The following is a 16585-nucleotide window of genomic DNA, read 5'->3' on the forward strand; positions in this document are numbered from 1 at the left end:
CGGCGCAGGCGGTGGGGGCGGGGCCTCCCGCGCAGGCTCCGCCCTCCCGCCTGCAGCGGCGCCAGGACCGCTGGGCACCCTGGGGCCCGAGCCCGGCTCCGCCCTGCGGCCCGAGGCTGGTTTTGGTCCGGCCGCGCGGGCGTCCGGAGGCGGCTCCCCCCGGCCCCTGCAGGCGAGGGGGCTGCCCTCCCCCAACCCCCAGCGGAGTCTCAGACAGGAGGCATCTACGTAGAATATTTATTTATCGTCTTACATGGCAACACACACACAGTCACTTCTTAAAACTCCTCCAAAGAAAAAATATATAAATCTGTAAGCAGCGGCAGCAGCTTCCAAGGGCCAGACGTGATGCGGGCGACCGTGAGCGGGGGCTACGCCTGAGCCCCGGGTAGTGTCGCTGGGAAGGGGCCTCCTCCGGGAGGCCTGGGACGGGGACACAGCACCAGCACGTCAGGACCAGTCACCAGCACGACCACACGGCGGGGAGGGGGTGGCCGGGGCGGGCCGGGGCGCTGTGGAGTGCGGCAGGGCCTTCACGCAGAGGCCCCGGGGAGCGGGGTGGACCCGAGGGCGCAGCTCCGGGCCCCACCCCTGCAAGCAGAGCAGGTGCCTCCCGGGCTCCACGCTGGTCTTCGCGCTTGCCCTTCACCCCGGCCAACGTCAGACCCGGGGCCAGGTCTCAGGAGAGGACCCAGACTGGAGAAACCTTTCCGGACAGGGTCAGTGCGGAGCCTAGGGTGCACGTGGGCGCTCCCTCTCTGTCACACACTCACACACACACACGCGGCCTGGCCGCGGGGGAAGGGCAGCAGCCCCCCAGCCCCGTTCCAGAGGGGCCAGGCCAGCGGAAGGCCACAGGCAGCTGCACGCAGACCTCATGTGCTCTGGGTCCCCAGCCTGGGGTGGGGCAGAGGGGCCCATCAGGATTGCCGGGTCCCACAGTTGTGGGTGGGGGTTCCCTGGGAGTCACACACCCTGCCTGGGATTCCTGGCTCAATATGGGGGGCAGGAGACCCCGATTCTCCTGCAAGGCTGGCCAAGGTGACCAGAGCAGCAGCTGGGAGGCTGGACCGACAGAGGCTGGACAGAGCCACTTGTGCTCGACAAGTTCATAAATAGGTTTGTGCAGGGTCCCCTCTGTGGACTCGGGTCTGCGCCTGGGGACAGGCTGGCAGCCTGGAGGGGAGAGTCCATCTTGCCCAGCCCACACCTGGGAGCCCCCAGAGCAGAGACCAGCTCTGTCCCTGGGGTGTTCAGGCCAGGTGGGAGCTGGGGCAGGGCTGGCTTCAGGAATGTAAAGATTTCTGTGATTTCTACTTAAATAACACATTGATCCCCGTGGCTGTGAGGCAGGACCCCTCGGGGGACCCTGTACCCCTTCCTCTGCCTTCCCCACCATGTGAAGAGGAGCGGGGGAGACGTTTCCTTGCTCGGTCCCCGGCAGGTTGCCTGGCCTCAGCCCCACTCTGGTCCTGCTTGGTGTGGGCATGGGGGCCGGGCTCAGGGTTGGGGGCGCTGCAGCAGCTCCAGAAGGGTCTCTGCGATGCCCAGGAAGTAGACCACCTGCGCAATGCCGAACAGCGGGGCAATGACCAGGGCACGGCAGTAGGCGCCCTTCAGGAAGGCTGAGGGACCCTCGTTCCGCAGTATCTTCCTGTGGAAAGGGGGGTGGTCAGAGCTGGTGCCAGCTTCCCCTGCACCCCACCTCCCGCCGGCCTCACCCACCTGGCGCAGTCCAGGAACCCCGAGTAGGTGTCTTCGTTGACCCCGCGCTGCAGTGACTGGAGCCGCGTCTTCACGACTGTGGGCAGGGGGCACGGTCACGTGGGGTCTGCTCGCCTCGGTCCCCCCCAGCCCTCCCCCGCCCGGCCCGGCACTGACCGTCACAGGGGTTGACAGCCACGGCCGCAGCGCTCCCGGCCGCGCAGCCCGCCAGGAAGGACACGTAGAAAGGGGACTTGTCCCCGGGCGCCGGCTGGCCCAGCTGGTTCAGGTTGGCGAAGAGGGGGAAGTAGACGATGGAGAAGGGGACGTCCCTGCGGGGGGGGGGGGGGGCGACTGCGAGGTGAGGTGAGGAGCGGCGGGCAGCCCCCCCCCTCCCGACCCCTGCCCTCCAGACCCTCCTACCTGAGCAGCGTGGCCCCCAGCCCCTTGTAGAGTCCGGCAATGCCGTGGCTCCGGAGCAGGTCCCGGGTAAGCTGGGTGGCTGTGGGCCGTGGGGCGGTCGGAGCCTCCACGGAGGGCTGGGCGCCCCCCTGTGCTGAGAGCTGAGCCTGGGCAGCCAGTATCTTTTTCTGGGCGGCTGGGGAGAGAGGGGACAGGCCTGCTGGCTCGCCCTGCAAGTGCAGGGTGGCGGCAGGGGATGGGCGTCAGGCTGCGGCTCCCACCTTGGCTCCGCGTCCCTCCCCCGCACCCTCACCAATGCGGCCTGCGTCCTGGAGCTGGATCTTCAGCATCTCCATGGGGGTGGTCACGATCACCTGGCAGGTGCCGGCCCCGCAGCCCGCCAGCATCTCCTTAAACAGGGTCAGCTTCTGCCTGCAGCGGGGGGAGTGGGGGCCACAGTGAGGAGGGGGAGGCCCTGCCGCCCAGGGCGCGGCCCGCTGTGCCTGGGTGTGAGGGGCACCGGCGCTGTGGAGGCAGGTGCAGCCTCGGGGTGCAGCCCCCTCCAGCCCCCGACACCCTGCCAGGCCCTCCAGTAATGGCACCAAGCCTGACGACAGGTGGCTTCCCAGCAAGAATGGGAAAGGGGAGCAGGGCCTCTCTTAAGCTAAGACAAAAGGAGAAGCGGGCGGGGGGGGGGGGTTTTCAAGTGCCCCAAGGGGTTCTCCTTTCAACCCCACCCTCTGGTGACAGGGGGAAGCTGGTCAGTGCCCCCAAATCCCGGCCTACACAGGACAGCAGGCTGTGGCCCAGGGCCAAGGACAACCGGGGGGCAGGAGCACCAGGCTCAGCATCTGCCTCGCTGCTCCCAGGGCCGGGAGGGGGGGGTCAGTGCAGGAAGGACAGAGGAGGAGGAGGAGGACAAGGCAGGACAGAAGAGCAGGAGGAGCAGGAGCAGGAAGAGGAGGCCCTGCAAGGTCAAGGTGAGGGGCAGCGAGGGGGGGCGGGGGCAGAGCCTTTGTCCTTGGTCTGGAGGCATTGACCCCTCCCCCTTGCGAGCTGGCAGGGCCCAGCCCCTCACCCGTCCTTGGAGAGCTGATATCGGAAGAAGTCATTGGCTGCCAGCTTGATGGCCTTCTCGGGGGTGACAAGGGTCAGGTTCACGGCGGCTCCTGCGGGCACGCAATGGGAGGGGCCCAGGGAGACCAAGGTTGGGGAGGCTCCGGGCCAGCACTGCTTCCCAGCTGGCAAAGCCCTGCCTCAGCCAACCCTTGGCTGCCTCCTCCTGCCCTCTCACCCACATTGGTGCCAGGAGGGGAGGGACAAGGTGGAGACGGGGGCATCGCCTCCTCCAGGCTCTGCTCACCCTCCCAGAGAGATTCTCCCACTCCAGCCAGGCGGGTCCCCGAGGGACACCTCCCCGGGCAACAGAAGGGGCTCACAATGGCGGGGCACAGGGCGAGTGGGCACCAGCATGCAAGGCTGTGTCGGAGCCGGGCAGGGGCGGGAGGCAATGGCAAGCCCCTCCTGGCAGTCAAGGCTCAGAGCTTTGTGCAAACCCGGGCTTGGGGATCGTCTAAGCTGCTTTCTGGCTGTGCTCTACCCCCCAGCCCCTCAGTCTTCCAGCACAGACAGGGCCCTGCCTGTCCCAGAAGGCAGGGAGGAGGCTGCAGCCACTGTGGCAGAGACACAGTGTCTTGCCATGTTAGGCGCTGGCAGCAAGTGAGGGACGGGGGTGATGCCCAGGAAGGGGGGGGGGTGCCGGGGACTGTCACTCCCCAGAGATCCCACCACTGTCTTCCACCTCCCTGAACTCCAGCACCCACGGCCTGGGTCAGCCGATGGCCTCCCCATGCAGGGGCAGCCAGCCCCATGGGGCACGTCCGCAGGCACACACCAGGCCCAGGCCCGCTGCCTGGCCCACCTTCCCACCTGCCTCCCAGCCACTGCGGTGGGAGGGGCCACCCGGGCCAGCCCCCGTGGAGGCCCTCACCTCGGTACATGCCGAAGTAGCCCTCCGAGCGGATGGTCTTGATGAGGCAGTCAGACCTGCAGCCACAGAAGGGGACAAGCTGGGGGCAGGGCGGGCAGCGGTGGCCCAGCCCAGCCCTGCCCCAGGTAGGAGCTAGCTCCCCAGGCCTGCGCCTGCTCTGCTTTCTTTCGTTAAGGAGAGTAGAGCCCAGAGGCCCGCCCCGCCCCCCTCACAGGCTCTGAGCCCCCTGCCCACCGGGCTCACTCACATGCTGCTGTACATCCGCTGCCCATTCTGCTGGTTCTGCAGCCTCGTCTTGGCCAGGTCGATGGGGAACACGCAGGTGACCCCGATCAGCCCTGCGATGCCGCCATTGATGAGCTTGGCTGGGAGACTGTGGGCAGAGGGAGTGTCAGCACCCACGGGCCCTCGGTCATAGGGCAGGGTGGGGCCAAGACCAGGGCGGGTGGCACTCTGACCTGATCTGCTTATCAGCCATTTAGCTGGAGCTTGCCCAGGTGGGAGAGGTGGAGGCCAGACGCGAAGGTGGAGCAGGGGGGTGGGGTGCAGTGGGGAGCAGCGGTGCGCCACTTGCTGGGAACTTCAAAGCCACCTCCTGTCCTGGAAGGAAGGGGGACTGGACTCAGTGGCGGTGGGGTGCATCACTCAGGCACGGCAGAGGAATAAGCTCCCCCAAACGCCCCTTAAGTCTCATGAGGGGCACCACGTGCCTCCCCACTACCCGGGGGTGCACCGTGGGGGGAGGCGCCGGCCACACAGATTCCCCTCACGGCCCCCCACGGCGGCGTCCTCCCAGCACCTCGCTCACGCTCACGTTCACGTGCACGCAGAGTGCCATCTTTAAAGGGCCAGGCGCCGGCAGGGGGGAGGGGGCGGAGGCAGGAGCTGGCAGGAAGGGGACAACTTGCCAGCTTGGTCAGTCACTTCAACCCAGGACTGGGCAGCAGTGACCACCCATCCTGGAGCAGAGGCCCCTCCACACTGGACCCCGGCACCCCCTTCCCAGGAGAAGCACCGCTCTCACCAGCACTCAGCCCTGCCCCCAGCCTCCTCTCCACCCCTCCGAAGAGTTTCTTCCCTAGACACACACACACAAGAGCCCACGGACCAGGACCTTGGGAAGCTTCATGGGTGGGGATGGGGGTAGAGAGGAGGGGCGGCTGGGAGGTGGCCGGCTGACCTTCGAGGCTCTCTGTGGTTAGTCCCCACCATCCAGTCTAGGATGGGGGCACAAGGGGCCCCTCCCACCAGAGGCAGGGCTCGCAAGCCAGAGTCAAGCCAAGGGGCCTCCCATGGGGAGGTGCAGTCAAAACAATTGAGCTGTGGGGGCCACCCCGAGTCCACCTGTCACCAGCTGGCACCCGCAGCGCTGCCTCCCGGAGTCACCCAGATGGCTCACACCCAGGGTCCCTCGGTGCCGGTGACCTTCATCTTAGCTTTCCCAGGTCAGGCTGCCCCCAGCCACCCGGCACAACCTCCGCCTCCGCCTCCCCATCCAGTCGGCTCAGTCTGCTCACCGGAGGCGCAGAACTCTCTCCTGAGACCGCAGCCTCTGGGCTCACAGAGGAGATCTGGTGGCCGAGGGAGGCGCCAGCCACAGGGATTGGCCTCGGTGCGGGGAGGGGCGGGCTGGGGGGAGGGACTTTCTCTTTCAGTTGGGCGACCGGGGTTCCCTGCAGCTGCCGAGCTGGGAGGGGAAGGGGTGTGACAGCTTCTGGGAGGCAGGGCCAGGCCTCGGGCACCTCAGCCCCCTGGGCAGCGGGTCTCACTCAGGCGGACCCAGCCAGGCCCGGGGTGCCGCCCGGGCCCCCATGCCCTGTGGGTTCCTGCCTGCAGCTTGCAGACTGCCTCCCATTCCCGGAGCATGGGGTTCCCTGTGCTCAGGCCCCTGTGGGCCTCTGTGGGGAATGGGTGCCGGGGGGGGGGGTCTGGGCCCACTCTGTCTGTGGGACCTGTGTGGCCGCTGGGGAGGCCTGGCGCTGGAGCAGAGGGACACACTCCGGTGCAGGGAAAGGCCGAGGAAGCAGCGGCTGGGTCTCAGGCACGGGCTGCCACCGCTGCCCCGCTCACCTGGTGGGTCCAGAGGTCAGGAGGACTGGCACTCCCACTGCCCGTGGCCCTGCCCAGCCCTCCCCACACCAGCACACACCCAGGGCCCAGGGCCTGGGGCCTGCTTCTCTGTGCTCCAGCCTGCAAAGAAGAGTCTGACCTCTGGGTTTCACCCTGTCCTCGCCCTCCGCACCCTCCCCACCCCACCCCCAGGGGCAGACGGGCCACAGTCAGCTCTCCGCTGTCCCAGACCCCAGCTTCAGGGCTAGCCCACCCTCCTGGTCAAACCCAGACCCCACCTCCTATCTGGGTTAGGGACGCCTCGGTAATGCAGGTCCCGGAAGTCACGCAGACCGCCTAAGGAGGGGAGAGGCAGGCCCAGAGATCCGCAAGTCCCAAGCCCGAGAAGACAGTGCGGGAGGGGGGGTCGCAGGTCAAGAGCGTGAGAGGCGCTGCCTGCGGCAATGGAGAGGGGCTCTCTGGACCCTGAGCGCCCCGCACTCCGTGGGCACTGACGAGTAGCTGTGGAGGGCCCTGCCCTGTGCCCCGCGTTGCCATGGAAGCGCCAGCCGCCTCTGTGTCCCCGCCAGATAAACTGAAGGGCAGGCAAGCTGTGGACCCTTCTTCTGTTTCCAGACGCCCGAAATACAGTCGCGACCAATGAAGCCCTGAGCTCCCCCTGCCACGAAGAGCGTTGGGGTCACACGGCCCCCTGTCCCTGCCCCCTAAGGCGCTTTCTGTCCCGCGGCCATAGAGGCCCCATCCGGCGGGGAGGGCCCGCGGGCTCCCTTCGGGGCGGCTCAGCCCTCTGTTGTGCTGGACAGGTCCGGACCAGGCCCCAGACGGCCATGCTGTCCCTCGCCAGGCGATGGCGACTCCAGCCACGCACGTGTCCACACACGTCCAGCGGGTCTCCCACGTGTGCCGCCCCCACCCCTGCCCCCGCCACAGCCAGGCCTCTGTGCCCTGGGCTCCGGCCCCCAGCAAACACCAGGGGAACACGTGTGCGCGGGGAGCGCGCCCGCCAGCGCTCGGGGCCGAGCACGGCCTCCCACACCCCAGCGGCAGCGGATCCGAGCATCGCCTGCGGTGGGGGCCCCCGCCAGAGCCCCCGTATCTGGGAAGCTGTCACCTCCCTGGGCCGCTTCAGCGCCCCTGCCCCACATGCGACACGCTCGGGCAGGCTCGGTGCCAGGGAGCGTCCGGTAGGCACTCACCGCTCTGCCCCTGCCGCCGCCGCCGCTGCCGCCGCGCTCCGCTCCCCGACGCGCCGCGCGCCCGGCTGCCAAAGTGCGTCCGCGGCGCCGAGCCGCGCCCCGCCCCCGGCCTCGGCAGCGCGCGGGCTCCGGCTCCCCCTCCCGGCCGGCGTGGCCACTGCTCCCGCCCGGGCCCGGCCGCAGACCCGCGCCAGCGCACCTGGACCCACCCCGTGGCCGCCCCCTGGCACCCCTGCGCGGGCGGGGACCCTGGGACAAGCCCGGTCGGGCCAGTGGGTGGCAGCGGCGCTGGGACCAGCGAGTCGCACAGGGGAGGCATCCGGCCACCCAGTGCTCAGAAGGGCTGGGATGCAGCAGCCGACAAGGCGGGCGCCAGCCCTGCACACAGGTGACTTTGTGTCGAAGCTGCTGCGCACATTACTTTGTGGCCGGGGCTCCTCTCGGTCACAGGAAGATCAGGACCGACAGGAGGTGCTGGGCACACGGGAGGGGGCAGGAGCAAGGGCTGGGGGGGGGTTGGTATGCCAGGGCTCCTGGCCCCCCACTGCTCCCAGCAAGGGACCAGGCCTCTGATCTCCGAACCACAAACAAGCCAAGCTCAGTCACAGCAGCCAGAACTTTGTTAACACACAGGCGGTCACTGTCCACACACACGGGGAAGACTCGACAGTGGGGGCATCTGAGCACCGGCCGGAACACATGTGGGGCCAGCGCAGAGTCCCGGGCTCCTCTAGGCCTGGGCAGGCTCTGGAGACTGCGAGGCGGAAGGCCCACATGGGGCAAGGTCCCTGGGGACCAGGCCTGAGCGACGGATGCCATCCTGGTACTTTTGGCGGCCAAGTTCCAAGATTGTCCGCACCTCTTCGGCCACATCCCGTCGGTCACTCTGCTCCAGGGCCTGCACAAGGAGCCCCACAGCCCCTGGCTGCCCAGCCTGGCGCTCAGCCCACGAGAACAGCATGTGCCGAATCTGCCCGTCCAGGTCGTCCCTGGGGAGAAGGGGGCTCAGTGACCAAGAGGCCCGGCTGCCACCCTCAGGGGCCAGCTCACCCTCCCAGGATGGGTTTCCCGCTCCCTGGGCCAGGTGTGGTCAGACCAGCCCTGTCCTGCCAGTTTGCCCTGCTGCCACCTGCTCGAGGGGACTTCGCCGGCCTCCAGTAGGGCCCTGCAGTCAGCAGGAGGCTCAAAGGGACCCACCGGAACTCATGCCGGATGCGCTGCAACTCCCGGTAGGGCAGGCCCAGGTGCAGGCCCACCGCCGGCCAGTCAGGACCCAGGCGCCCAGCCACATTCAGCAAGTTGCTCTGGGTCAGGAAGCCGGTCTCAGCATCGCCCAGGTTCAGAGGTGCCAGGGAGAGGCCGGCCCCCTGCCCCAGGCCCGGGCCCTCGGACCTCCGCAGTTTCTGCGGGGAGGAGGGGGCGCAGTGAGCCCCTGGCTCCGCCCCTGCCCTTCACCCCACCTTCCCTGCCCTGGGCCCCACCGGCAGCTTGATGGGCAGGGTGGCCATCCACAGGGTGTCCCCGCCCTTCTTCTGCCGGGCCGCCTCGGCCTCCTCGGGCACCTCCGCGGGCACTGCTCCCCGGTAGAAGGACACCTGAGCCAGAGGAGACGGGAGTCAGCGCCCTGGCCTCAGCCCTGGCACCTGGGCGGCTGAGGGCCCTGCCCTGCGGCCCACCTGGCCCCTCACGGCCTGCGCCCGCCGGTCCCGGGCGGTGGTCACGTACACCTCCTTCACGTTCTTCAGGTGTGAGTAGAACGCGAAGCACACTCTGCCCTGCACGCAGTCCGGGCGCTCTGGGGGTGTGGGCTGCTCAGCAGGGAGTCTGGGGGCGGACCCCAGGGCCCCCCGCCAGGGGCAGGGGCGTACCGGCATCCACGTCGATCCCTCCCTCGAAGGCGGCAAAGAATTTCTCGCCTTCGAACATCTCCACCGTGTCTGAGGGCTCGGGGCCGCAGTACCGCTCCAGCAGCCGATGCAGGGTGGCATCCACCTGGGGGACATCCACCAGCTCAGAGACCCACGCCTAGCAGCCCCACCCGACACGGCCTCCCCAGCCCCCCGGCCCCACCTTGTGGCAAGGCAGGCACTGCAGCAGGACCTGCTCGGGGTCCCGGCGCCTCTGCAGCGCGATGAGGTTCACACGGTGCAGCCGCAGCCGCTCCCAGGCCTTCCGTGCCAGGCCCCCCACACAGGTCTTGGTGGTGTACCAGAGCCAGTACCTGGAAGGACTGGGGTGAGTGGGGCTGTGCACACAGAGTGCGGGGGGGGGGGGGTGAGCTGGAGAGGCCAGAGGGACACTGACCAAGAGAAGTGTGTGACCTGGAAGCGAGCGTACAGGTGGGTGAGCTCTAGGGCCACCTGCGTCGTGATGTCGTCCCAGGTGACTGCAGCAGGGGCCCGGTACAGCAGGTGCAGGTGGGCGCGGTCCAGACTCAGGCCTGGCGGTGGGAGGGCCACAGGCTGAGGCCCTCTGCAGGGGCCCCGCTTCTGCGCGCTGACCTGCAGCCCCGGCCGCAAGCCCCGCTATGCCCCCTGGGCGTGCTCACCAGTGACGCCCGAGGGCAGAGGCAGCTGCACAGTGACCGGCTGCAGGAAGCTGGAGGGGCCGCTCTGGGAGAGGCACAGCAGGGGACTCGCGGCGGCCTGGGGCTCCCCCAGCAGAGCCCGCAGCTCCCTGCCCGCCATCCGCACCACCTGCGGCAGACGGGCCGCCTGAGCGCGCGCCTGCGTGCGGGGGCGCCCCCGCCCCTCCCGCCCCCGAGGCTGCCCAGCCTGTACCTGCATGCGGACCTGGCGGGGCTCCTCGGTGGCTCCAGGGGGGAATGTGACCTTGACCCCAGGATGCCCCGAGGACCACAACAAAGTCCCCTCTGGTGGCACCAGGCAGGCGTTGGACACAGGCCGGGAAACCACAAGAAACCACGAGAAGTGGGGTACCTGACAGTGAGCCCAGAGCCGCTGGGCATGGGGGTGGGGTCGGAGGGGAGCAGGGTCAGGGCAGAGCCCAGGCAGAGGTGCGCGGGGTCCCAGCGGAGCCGCGCCCCAGGGGGCCTGAGGGGCCCTCACCTTCGGTGTTTCTGCCTCCAGGTGGGTCTCCAGGTCACTCCAGCTGTCCTCACTCAGGGTCCTCACCACCACCTCGCGGCAGCGCCGGGCCCGCGGGGGCACGAACAGCAGCCACAGGCCCACCTCCTGCTGGGCACGGGGCTGTGAGCTCCAGGCCGCGCCTGAGCCCTCTGCGCCCGCCCCCAACCCGCTCCGGCCGTGCCTGCTGGAAGGCCGCCCCGTGGGGCTGCAGCTCCAGGACCCCACTGAGCAGGGAGTCGTGGGGACCCAGGGGGACCAGGCGCGGCTCTGGCAGCCACAGGCGATAGCGGACGGTGACAGGGCTCGCGGTGGCCCCAGCGGGGAACTGCAGGCGGACACCGCAGGCCAGCGTCGCAGAACAACCTTGGGGGGTCACGGGGAAGCTGAGTGGGAACAGGGTGGGCACCAGGTCAGACACGGAGGGGCCTCGTGGCTGAGCCTGGCACCCCTGGGGGACTCCAGGAGACCCCCGAGCGAGGGTAAGGTGCCGGGCGCCGCTCCTCCCCCACCCCACACCTGTCGAAATCTGAAGTCAGGAACAGTCTGGGCATTTCCTGGGCCACACGTGGTGTCCCTGCAGAAGGACAGACGAGGTGTTAGGATGGCGACAGCTCCCACGTCCTGTCTGTGGTCTGTCCCTCCCTAGCAACAAGCCTACCTGGGGGACTGCGGGGTTCTGCCAGGGCTTCGCCCAGGGGGTTCCCCTGCAGGCGCACAAAGGGGGCGTCTAGCAGCTCGGGGGGCACGTCCCGAAGCTGATTGTCCCTCAGGTCCAGCCGGGCGAGCAGCGGGAGGCGGGCCAGGCCAGTGGGCACTGAGGCCAGCAGGTTGCTGTGCAGGACAAGGAACCGCAAGGAACGCAGCCCCTCTGTGGGCAGCGCAGCTTAGGGCCAGCAGAGGGCTACTCAGGGCGCCCCTCAAGAAGCCCATGGCTGCACCCCAAGAGCAGTGAGCCTCAGAGGCCAGGGAAGTGGGGGCTCACAAGGGCCAGGGGAAGGAGTGCCGTCTCACAGAGGCCCGGCGGAGGGTGAGAGGGGCCCACGTGAGTGGAGGCCGGGCAGTGGCTGAGGGACACTCCCGGCAGGTCCCACGAGCCCAGGAGGACGTGGCGGGGACTCACCAAGGGCCGCTGGGAGGCTCTGCAGCCGGTTGGAAGCCAGGTTGAGCTCCTCGAGGCCGCGCAGGCTTCCGATCTCAGGGGGCAGAGAGGCCAGGAGGTTCTGTGAGAGGTCGAGGCGCTGCAGGGCGGACAGGGTCCCCAGCGCCGCGGGCAGCGCGTGCAGGCGGTTGTGGGTCACAGAGAGGAAGGTGAGGGCAGAGAGGGCCCCCAGAGCCTCAGGCAGCTCCGCGAGGTGGTTGTGAGAGAGCAGGAGTGCGTCCAGGCCACGCATCTGTGGGATGCAGGCTGGCAGGGTCTCCAGGCTGTTGAAGCTCAGATCCAGGTGGACCAGGCGGGCCAGGCCACTCAGGCTGGCGGGCAGCGTGGTCAGAGAGCCCCGGAGGCCGACGCCCTGCGCGTCCCAGTGCTGCCCACCTGGGAAGGGGGACGGCGGATTGGCCCTCAGTCCCACACCCCAGCTCGGCCCTGCCTGCCAGACCCCTGGTCCTACCCGCCCCAGACCGGCAGATGGTAGGGAACAGGGACGAGACGGAAGGCTTGTCTCTGCTGACAGCCAGCACCCCGTGACCCACCCCGTGAAAAACATGCACGCTGGGGTCTGCTGGGAGACCCCACCGGGCAGCCTCAGGGGTCGGGAGCTCAGCCCCCGTCACGCCGGGGGAGGAGAGCTGGGCACCACTGCACGGAGAGTACGGTGATGGGGCCGGGACCCTGGTCTGCCATTGGGGACAAGAAGCAGAGGCAGGAGCTGGAGACGGAGACGGGGGTGGGCGAGGGCTGGGACCGGGCGGGCTCACCTTTGAGGACCAGGGACCTGAGGCGTGGCAGGCTCTCTGGCACCCGAGCCAGGGCGGCCTCCAGCAGCTGAGGGTCTTCGTGGCCGCTCAGCTGCAGGAACGCCACCTCCCGCAGCCCAGGGGTCTGCTGGGCACACAGGCGCAGCAGCTGGCGGCAGCCCCCGGGGGACAGGTCCAGGCTCAGCCGGTTCCCCACCAGGAGCAGGGGCGCCCCGGGACCCACGTCCGCAGCGTCTGCAGCATCCGCAGCATCTCCTGCAGCAGCCCCCCGGGGCTCCGGCTCCTCCTCCGCCGCAGCCATTGCCCACCGGCAGGCCTCGGGGGCCAGACATGTCCCAGCTTGCCAGGCAGGCCTGCTCAGGCACGGCCCGGAGAGCCTGCATGTCAGGGTGAGGAGAGGGCAAGGAGTGGGCTGGACCCTCCTCCCAGGCAGGGGGCCAGGGACTCTGGTGAGGGGGAGCCCCTGGGCCCGGCCTGCTGGCCCACAGACCCCAGAGCCTAGGCTGGACAGATGGTAGGAGATATGGGGCTGGAGAACGGGACCCCAGGGCGGGGAGGGCCGCAGATGCCTGGGGACCCGATTGCGGGGGGGTGGGCGGGCAGGGAGGTGGGCAGTTTCACATCCTAATTCTGGAAATTGGGACAAGGGGCTCTAGAGCTGCCAGGTCGCCCTGGTCGCCCAATCCCCGGCCAGCATAAGAGTCCCGGGTCCAGCCCCACCTTCCCCCTCCACAGCTTTGACAGGAGGTCCCGACTCTCATTCACCACGTGGGGGCTGCGCCCAAGTGTGTCAGAGAGGTGAATGTGAGAGGGGACCTGGGGTCTGAGCCACTGCACCCCACTTCCTGACACTTGGAGGAGGGCTCTTCCCGCCACGGCTCCCGCCACGGCCAGTTCACACCTCGGCCGGCAGCGGAGGCGGGGAAGCAGGGCTCATTCAGGGCTCAGGAGGCCTTAGGGCCGGTCCCGACCCGGAGAGCACCCACTGCCCCGACCCCCGTCCCCACTGCGCGTACCTGCGCTCCCTCCGGGCTGGCGCGGGCCGGTGGCGGGCTGGGAGCACTCGCCGGGCTCCGGCCGCCGTTTCCGGGCGGGCTGCGCTCCCGCCCCGCCCCCTCCGGGCCCCGCCCCTGGGCTCCGCGTTCAGGGATCCTACCCCAGCCCGCCTTCCCGCAGCCGGCATGCAGCCCCGGGGGCGCGGGCGCCAACCCCATCTGCTCAGCCGCCTGCCCAACTGCCCCAGCTCCTGAGCCCGCGCCCGGCTGTGCCGTGCCGCCTGCGCCGCAGGGAAGCCCGCCTTGCGCGCCACCAATCCCGCCCTTTCAGGGGTCTGGGCCCCAGCTCGCTCCGCTCCAGAGCCGTGCGTCCGGTGCCCACGTTTAGATGAGCTGGTGCAATCTCGGGCGGCCGGGACTTTGGGGACTGAGCCATCGGCTGACTAACACTCACCCCCTGCCAGCATGTGTCTGAGCGTGTGTCTGTCCTTCCTGAGCCCTGCAGGGACTGGGCCCCAGCTCCAATGATCCTACTTCTTAGGTCGGGTGCCGCAGCAAGCAGCAGGCTTCCCCACAAGCTGCCTCCTTCAACCCGAGAGGAAGAAGAGGCTCCAAAAGATCAGGTTGCCCCAGGCCTCGTAGCTGGTGCTGGAACCAAGACCCTCAAACTAGAGAGCTTCCCCACCTGCGCTCCTTCACCCCACTTTTACTCAAGAGTAGGTGCTCTGGAAAGGGACAAACACATCCAGGTCTGCCTGTCCTGTCCCAAGTCACATTGTGTGTACCCTCTTCCCTCCACCTCCCCAGTCCCCATCACCACCAGAATGGGCAGTTCCTGCCAGATCTCCATTCCCACCAGATCCTACCCCCAACGCAGCTTCCCCATAACTGCCAGAAAAGGAATATTCAGCCTTAGAAGGAAGGAAATTACTATCATCAAAATGAAGAGGGAACTGACTGTATGGGAGAACATATTTGCCAATGATATCTTAGACAAGTGACTGATCTCCAAAATATATAAAGAATTCATTTGACTCAACACCAGGAAGACAAACAATCCAATTAAAAAACGGGCAAAGGACCTGAACAGACACTTCTCTAAGGAGGACATGCAGAGGGTCCGTAGACACATGAAAGGATGCCCAACATCACTAGCCATCAGAGAGATGCAAATAAAACCACAATGAGATACCACTTTACACCTGTCAGAATGGCCGTCATCAACAAATCCACACACAAGTGCTGGCGAGGATGTGGAGAAAGGGGACCCTGGGGCACTGCAGCTTGGGGCAGCCCCTGTGGGAAACAGTATGGAATTTCCTCAAAAAACTAAAAATGGAGCTGCCTTTTGACCCAGTGATTCCACTGCTGGGGTTGTACCCTACGAATCCTGAAACCCCAATTCAGAAGAACCTGGGCACCCCTATGTTCACAGCAGCGCTGTTCACCACAGCCAAGGGCTGGGAACAGGCTAAGTGCCCGTCAGCGGGTGAGGGGGTCAGAAACTGGGGTGCATTCACACAGTAGGGTCCTATCCAGCAGAGAGAAAGCAGGAACTCCTGCCATTTGCGACAACGTGGATGGAACTGGAGAGAATTACGCTCGGTGCCATAAGCCAGGCGGCAAAAGACAAACACCACATGATCCCACCTATGAGAGGAACCTAAGGAACAAAACAAACAAACGAGCAAAACAGAACCAGAGGCCTGGAAACAAGGACAGACAGCTGTAGAAGGGGAGGCGGGAGGGGGTACAGAGGAAGGAAAGAAGAGGGACTAAAGAACACGCATGGATGACGCATAGACATGGACAACGGGTGAGGGGGGCAGGCTGCGTGGAGGGGGCAAAGGCACAGAACTGGGACAACTGTAATAGGATAAACAATAAGGAAATAAACAAAATAAAGAAGGGGCATTCTGACACCTGTGTTACAATGTGGATGAATGTGCTGAAACAGGACAGACACAGGGACAGGTCCTGTGTGGTTCCATTCACACGGGGTCCCCAGCAGAGTCAGAGTCCTAGAGACAGAAAGTAAAACGAGGAGCCCCAGGAGCAGGGGGAGGGGGAACTAAGACTATTGTTTAATACAAGATGAAAGGTTCTGGGGATGATGGTGGAGAGGGTTTTGTAACAACGTGAATGTAGTAAATACCACTGAATCGTGTCACTTAAATGGTAAATGTTGCGTATTGTTTTTCTACTTACAAAAGTCACTCACATGATGCCCTGTCCCTGCTGACTACAATGACGTGCCACCCTGGCCTGCTGTGACTCCTGAGCAGGAAAACCCCTGCCCGGACCTCATCCGGAAAGCGGGGCCAAGGCAGCGACAGCCCCCGCGCCCGCCTCGGGCGGCTGGGCGCGACCCACCAACACCCCAGCGCGGGACGCACCGCGCGAGGGCGAAGGCGCGGGCACGGGCTCGCTTTGTCAGGCGCCTCGGGCGCTGGCTTGCTGCCTCTGGGCCCCGCTGCGTCCGGCCTCTGCATCTCAGCCCTCGGCCTGGGACTCGCCCCGGATTTTAGCAAGGCCGGCTCCGGGGACACGCTCGTTTGTTGACTTTGCGTGTCGTCGCCCTAAAACTTAAGTGGCGCGGAAGCAGGGCCGGGTCGGCTCCCTCTCAGGACGCAGGCCTGCAGCAGGGATGAGTGACAGGTGATGTCTGCATGCACACGGAGGACAGTCGAGCCGACACACTCAGGGCACCGCAGAGAAGCAGCCACCGGGCCCAGGAGGCTCGGTTCCGCGGCGTGAGTGCGGCCAGCGGCTCTCCCATCTCACTGGGTCCCGCTGGCAAGAGCGCCGCCGGCCCCGCCGGACGCAAGGCCTCCGTCCCTGCAGCCAGGAACCACCAGCGCCGGAAGCACAGCGGCCGAGCCTGCGCAGCCTCGCCGGGTCCACGTGCAGCCCCGACACTGGGAAGCGCACGGCACTTCCGGCCGCTGTGCACCGTGGGACTTGTAGTTTGCCGGCGGCGTTGGCCGCTTCCGCAAAGGGATGCGTCTCGGGCGTGGCGGCCGCGCTGCACGTTGGGAGTCCGGAGGGCTCCGCGTGGCATTCGGGGAGCCCCGAAGGGAGAAAGAGTCCACTCGGGCTCGTGGCCCGCTTCGTTCGGCCGCCCCAGGGGCCTCCGGGGACATTTGCCCCACACTACGTAGGAAGGCAGCCCCGGAACTGCCCGTCGCCTTTGCGGGGCGGCTGAATGCCTAGACCGGACGC

At 67.2% G+C, this 16585-nt stretch overlaps 2 protein-coding genes across 10 annotated transcripts; both read right to left on the minus strand.

Moving 5' to 3' along the window:
* Positions 1-1069: 1069 nt before the first annotated feature.
* On the minus strand, positions 1070-7432 carry SLC25A22 (solute carrier family 25 member 22). Of its 9 annotated transcripts, none has more exons than XM_090292301.1 (10): positions 7363-7432; positions 4555-4696; positions 4344-4469; positions 4097-4152; positions 3185-3275; positions 2420-2538; positions 2128-2302; positions 1882-2036; positions 1726-1801; positions 1070-1654 (listed from the first exon to the last, which is right to left on the minus strand). In XM_090292301.1, exons 2-10 carry the CDS (start codon positions 4572-4574, stop codon positions 1501-1503), a joined length of 972 nt encoding a protein of 323 aa, XP_090148427.1. In that variant the 5' UTR covers positions 4575-4696; positions 7363-7432; the 3' UTR covers positions 1070-1500. The 9 variants fall into 9 exon arrangements, with proteins under 9 accessions (XP_090148427.1, XP_090148470.1, XP_090148450.1 ...); XM_090292344.1 differs by having other exon boundaries at positions 4555-4691; positions 7363-7403; XM_090292324.1 differs by lacking the exon at positions 7363-7432 and adding an exon at positions 6445-6537.
* A 532-nt stretch (positions 7433-7964) lies between these two features.
* Positions 7965-13468, minus strand: PIDD1 (p53-induced death domain protein 1). Its single transcript, XM_090292487.1, has 16 exons — positions 13385-13468; positions 12369-12745; positions 11572-11985; positions 11110-11319; positions 10968-11025; positions 10633-10834; positions 10431-10556; positions 10143-10322; positions 9911-10058; positions 9667-9802; positions 9433-9583; positions 9231-9354; positions 9039-9157; positions 8844-8957; positions 8560-8765; positions 7965-8351 (listed from the first exon to the last, which is right to left on the minus strand). Exons 2-16 carry the CDS (start codon positions 12667-12669, stop codon positions 8093-8095), a joined length of 2748 nt encoding a protein of 915 aa, XP_090148613.1. The 5' UTR covers positions 12670-12745; positions 13385-13468; the 3' UTR covers positions 7965-8092.
* Between the last annotated feature and the right edge of the window lie 3117 nt (positions 13469-16585).

Source organism: Furipterus horrens, unplaced genomic scaffold, assembly GCF_987537825.1.
Source record: "Furipterus horrens unplaced genomic scaffold, mFurHor1.1.pri manual_scaffold_2, whole genome shotgun sequence".
Taxonomy (NCBI): Eukaryota; Metazoa; Chordata; class Mammalia; order Chiroptera; family Furipteridae; genus Furipterus; species Furipterus horrens.

Coding starts and splice junctions, on each gene's coding strand:
- SLC25A22 (XM_090292301.1), bottom strand. CDS start 4,574: ATGGCTGATAAGCAGATCAG. Junction 4,470..4,554: donor ATGGCTGATAAGCAGATCAG/GTCAGAGTGCCA, acceptor CTCTGCCCACAG/TCTCCCAGCCAAGCTCATCA. Junction 2,303..2,419: donor CCAGGACGCAGGCCGCATTG/GTGAGGGTGCGG, acceptor CTCTCTCCCCAG/CCGCCCAGAAAAAGATACTG.
- PIDD1 (XM_090292487.1), bottom strand. CDS start 12,669: ATGGCTGCGGCGGAGGAGGAGCCGGAGCCCCGGGGGGCTGCTGCAGGA. Junction 9,803..9,910: donor TCTGCCCTCGGGCGTCACTG/GTGAGCACGCCC, acceptor TCCCACCGCCAG/GCCTGAGTCTGGACCGCGCC. Junction 9,355..9,432: donor AGTGCCTGCCTTGCCACAAG/GTGGGGCCGGGG, acceptor GATGTCCCCCAG/GTGGATGCCACCCTGCATCG.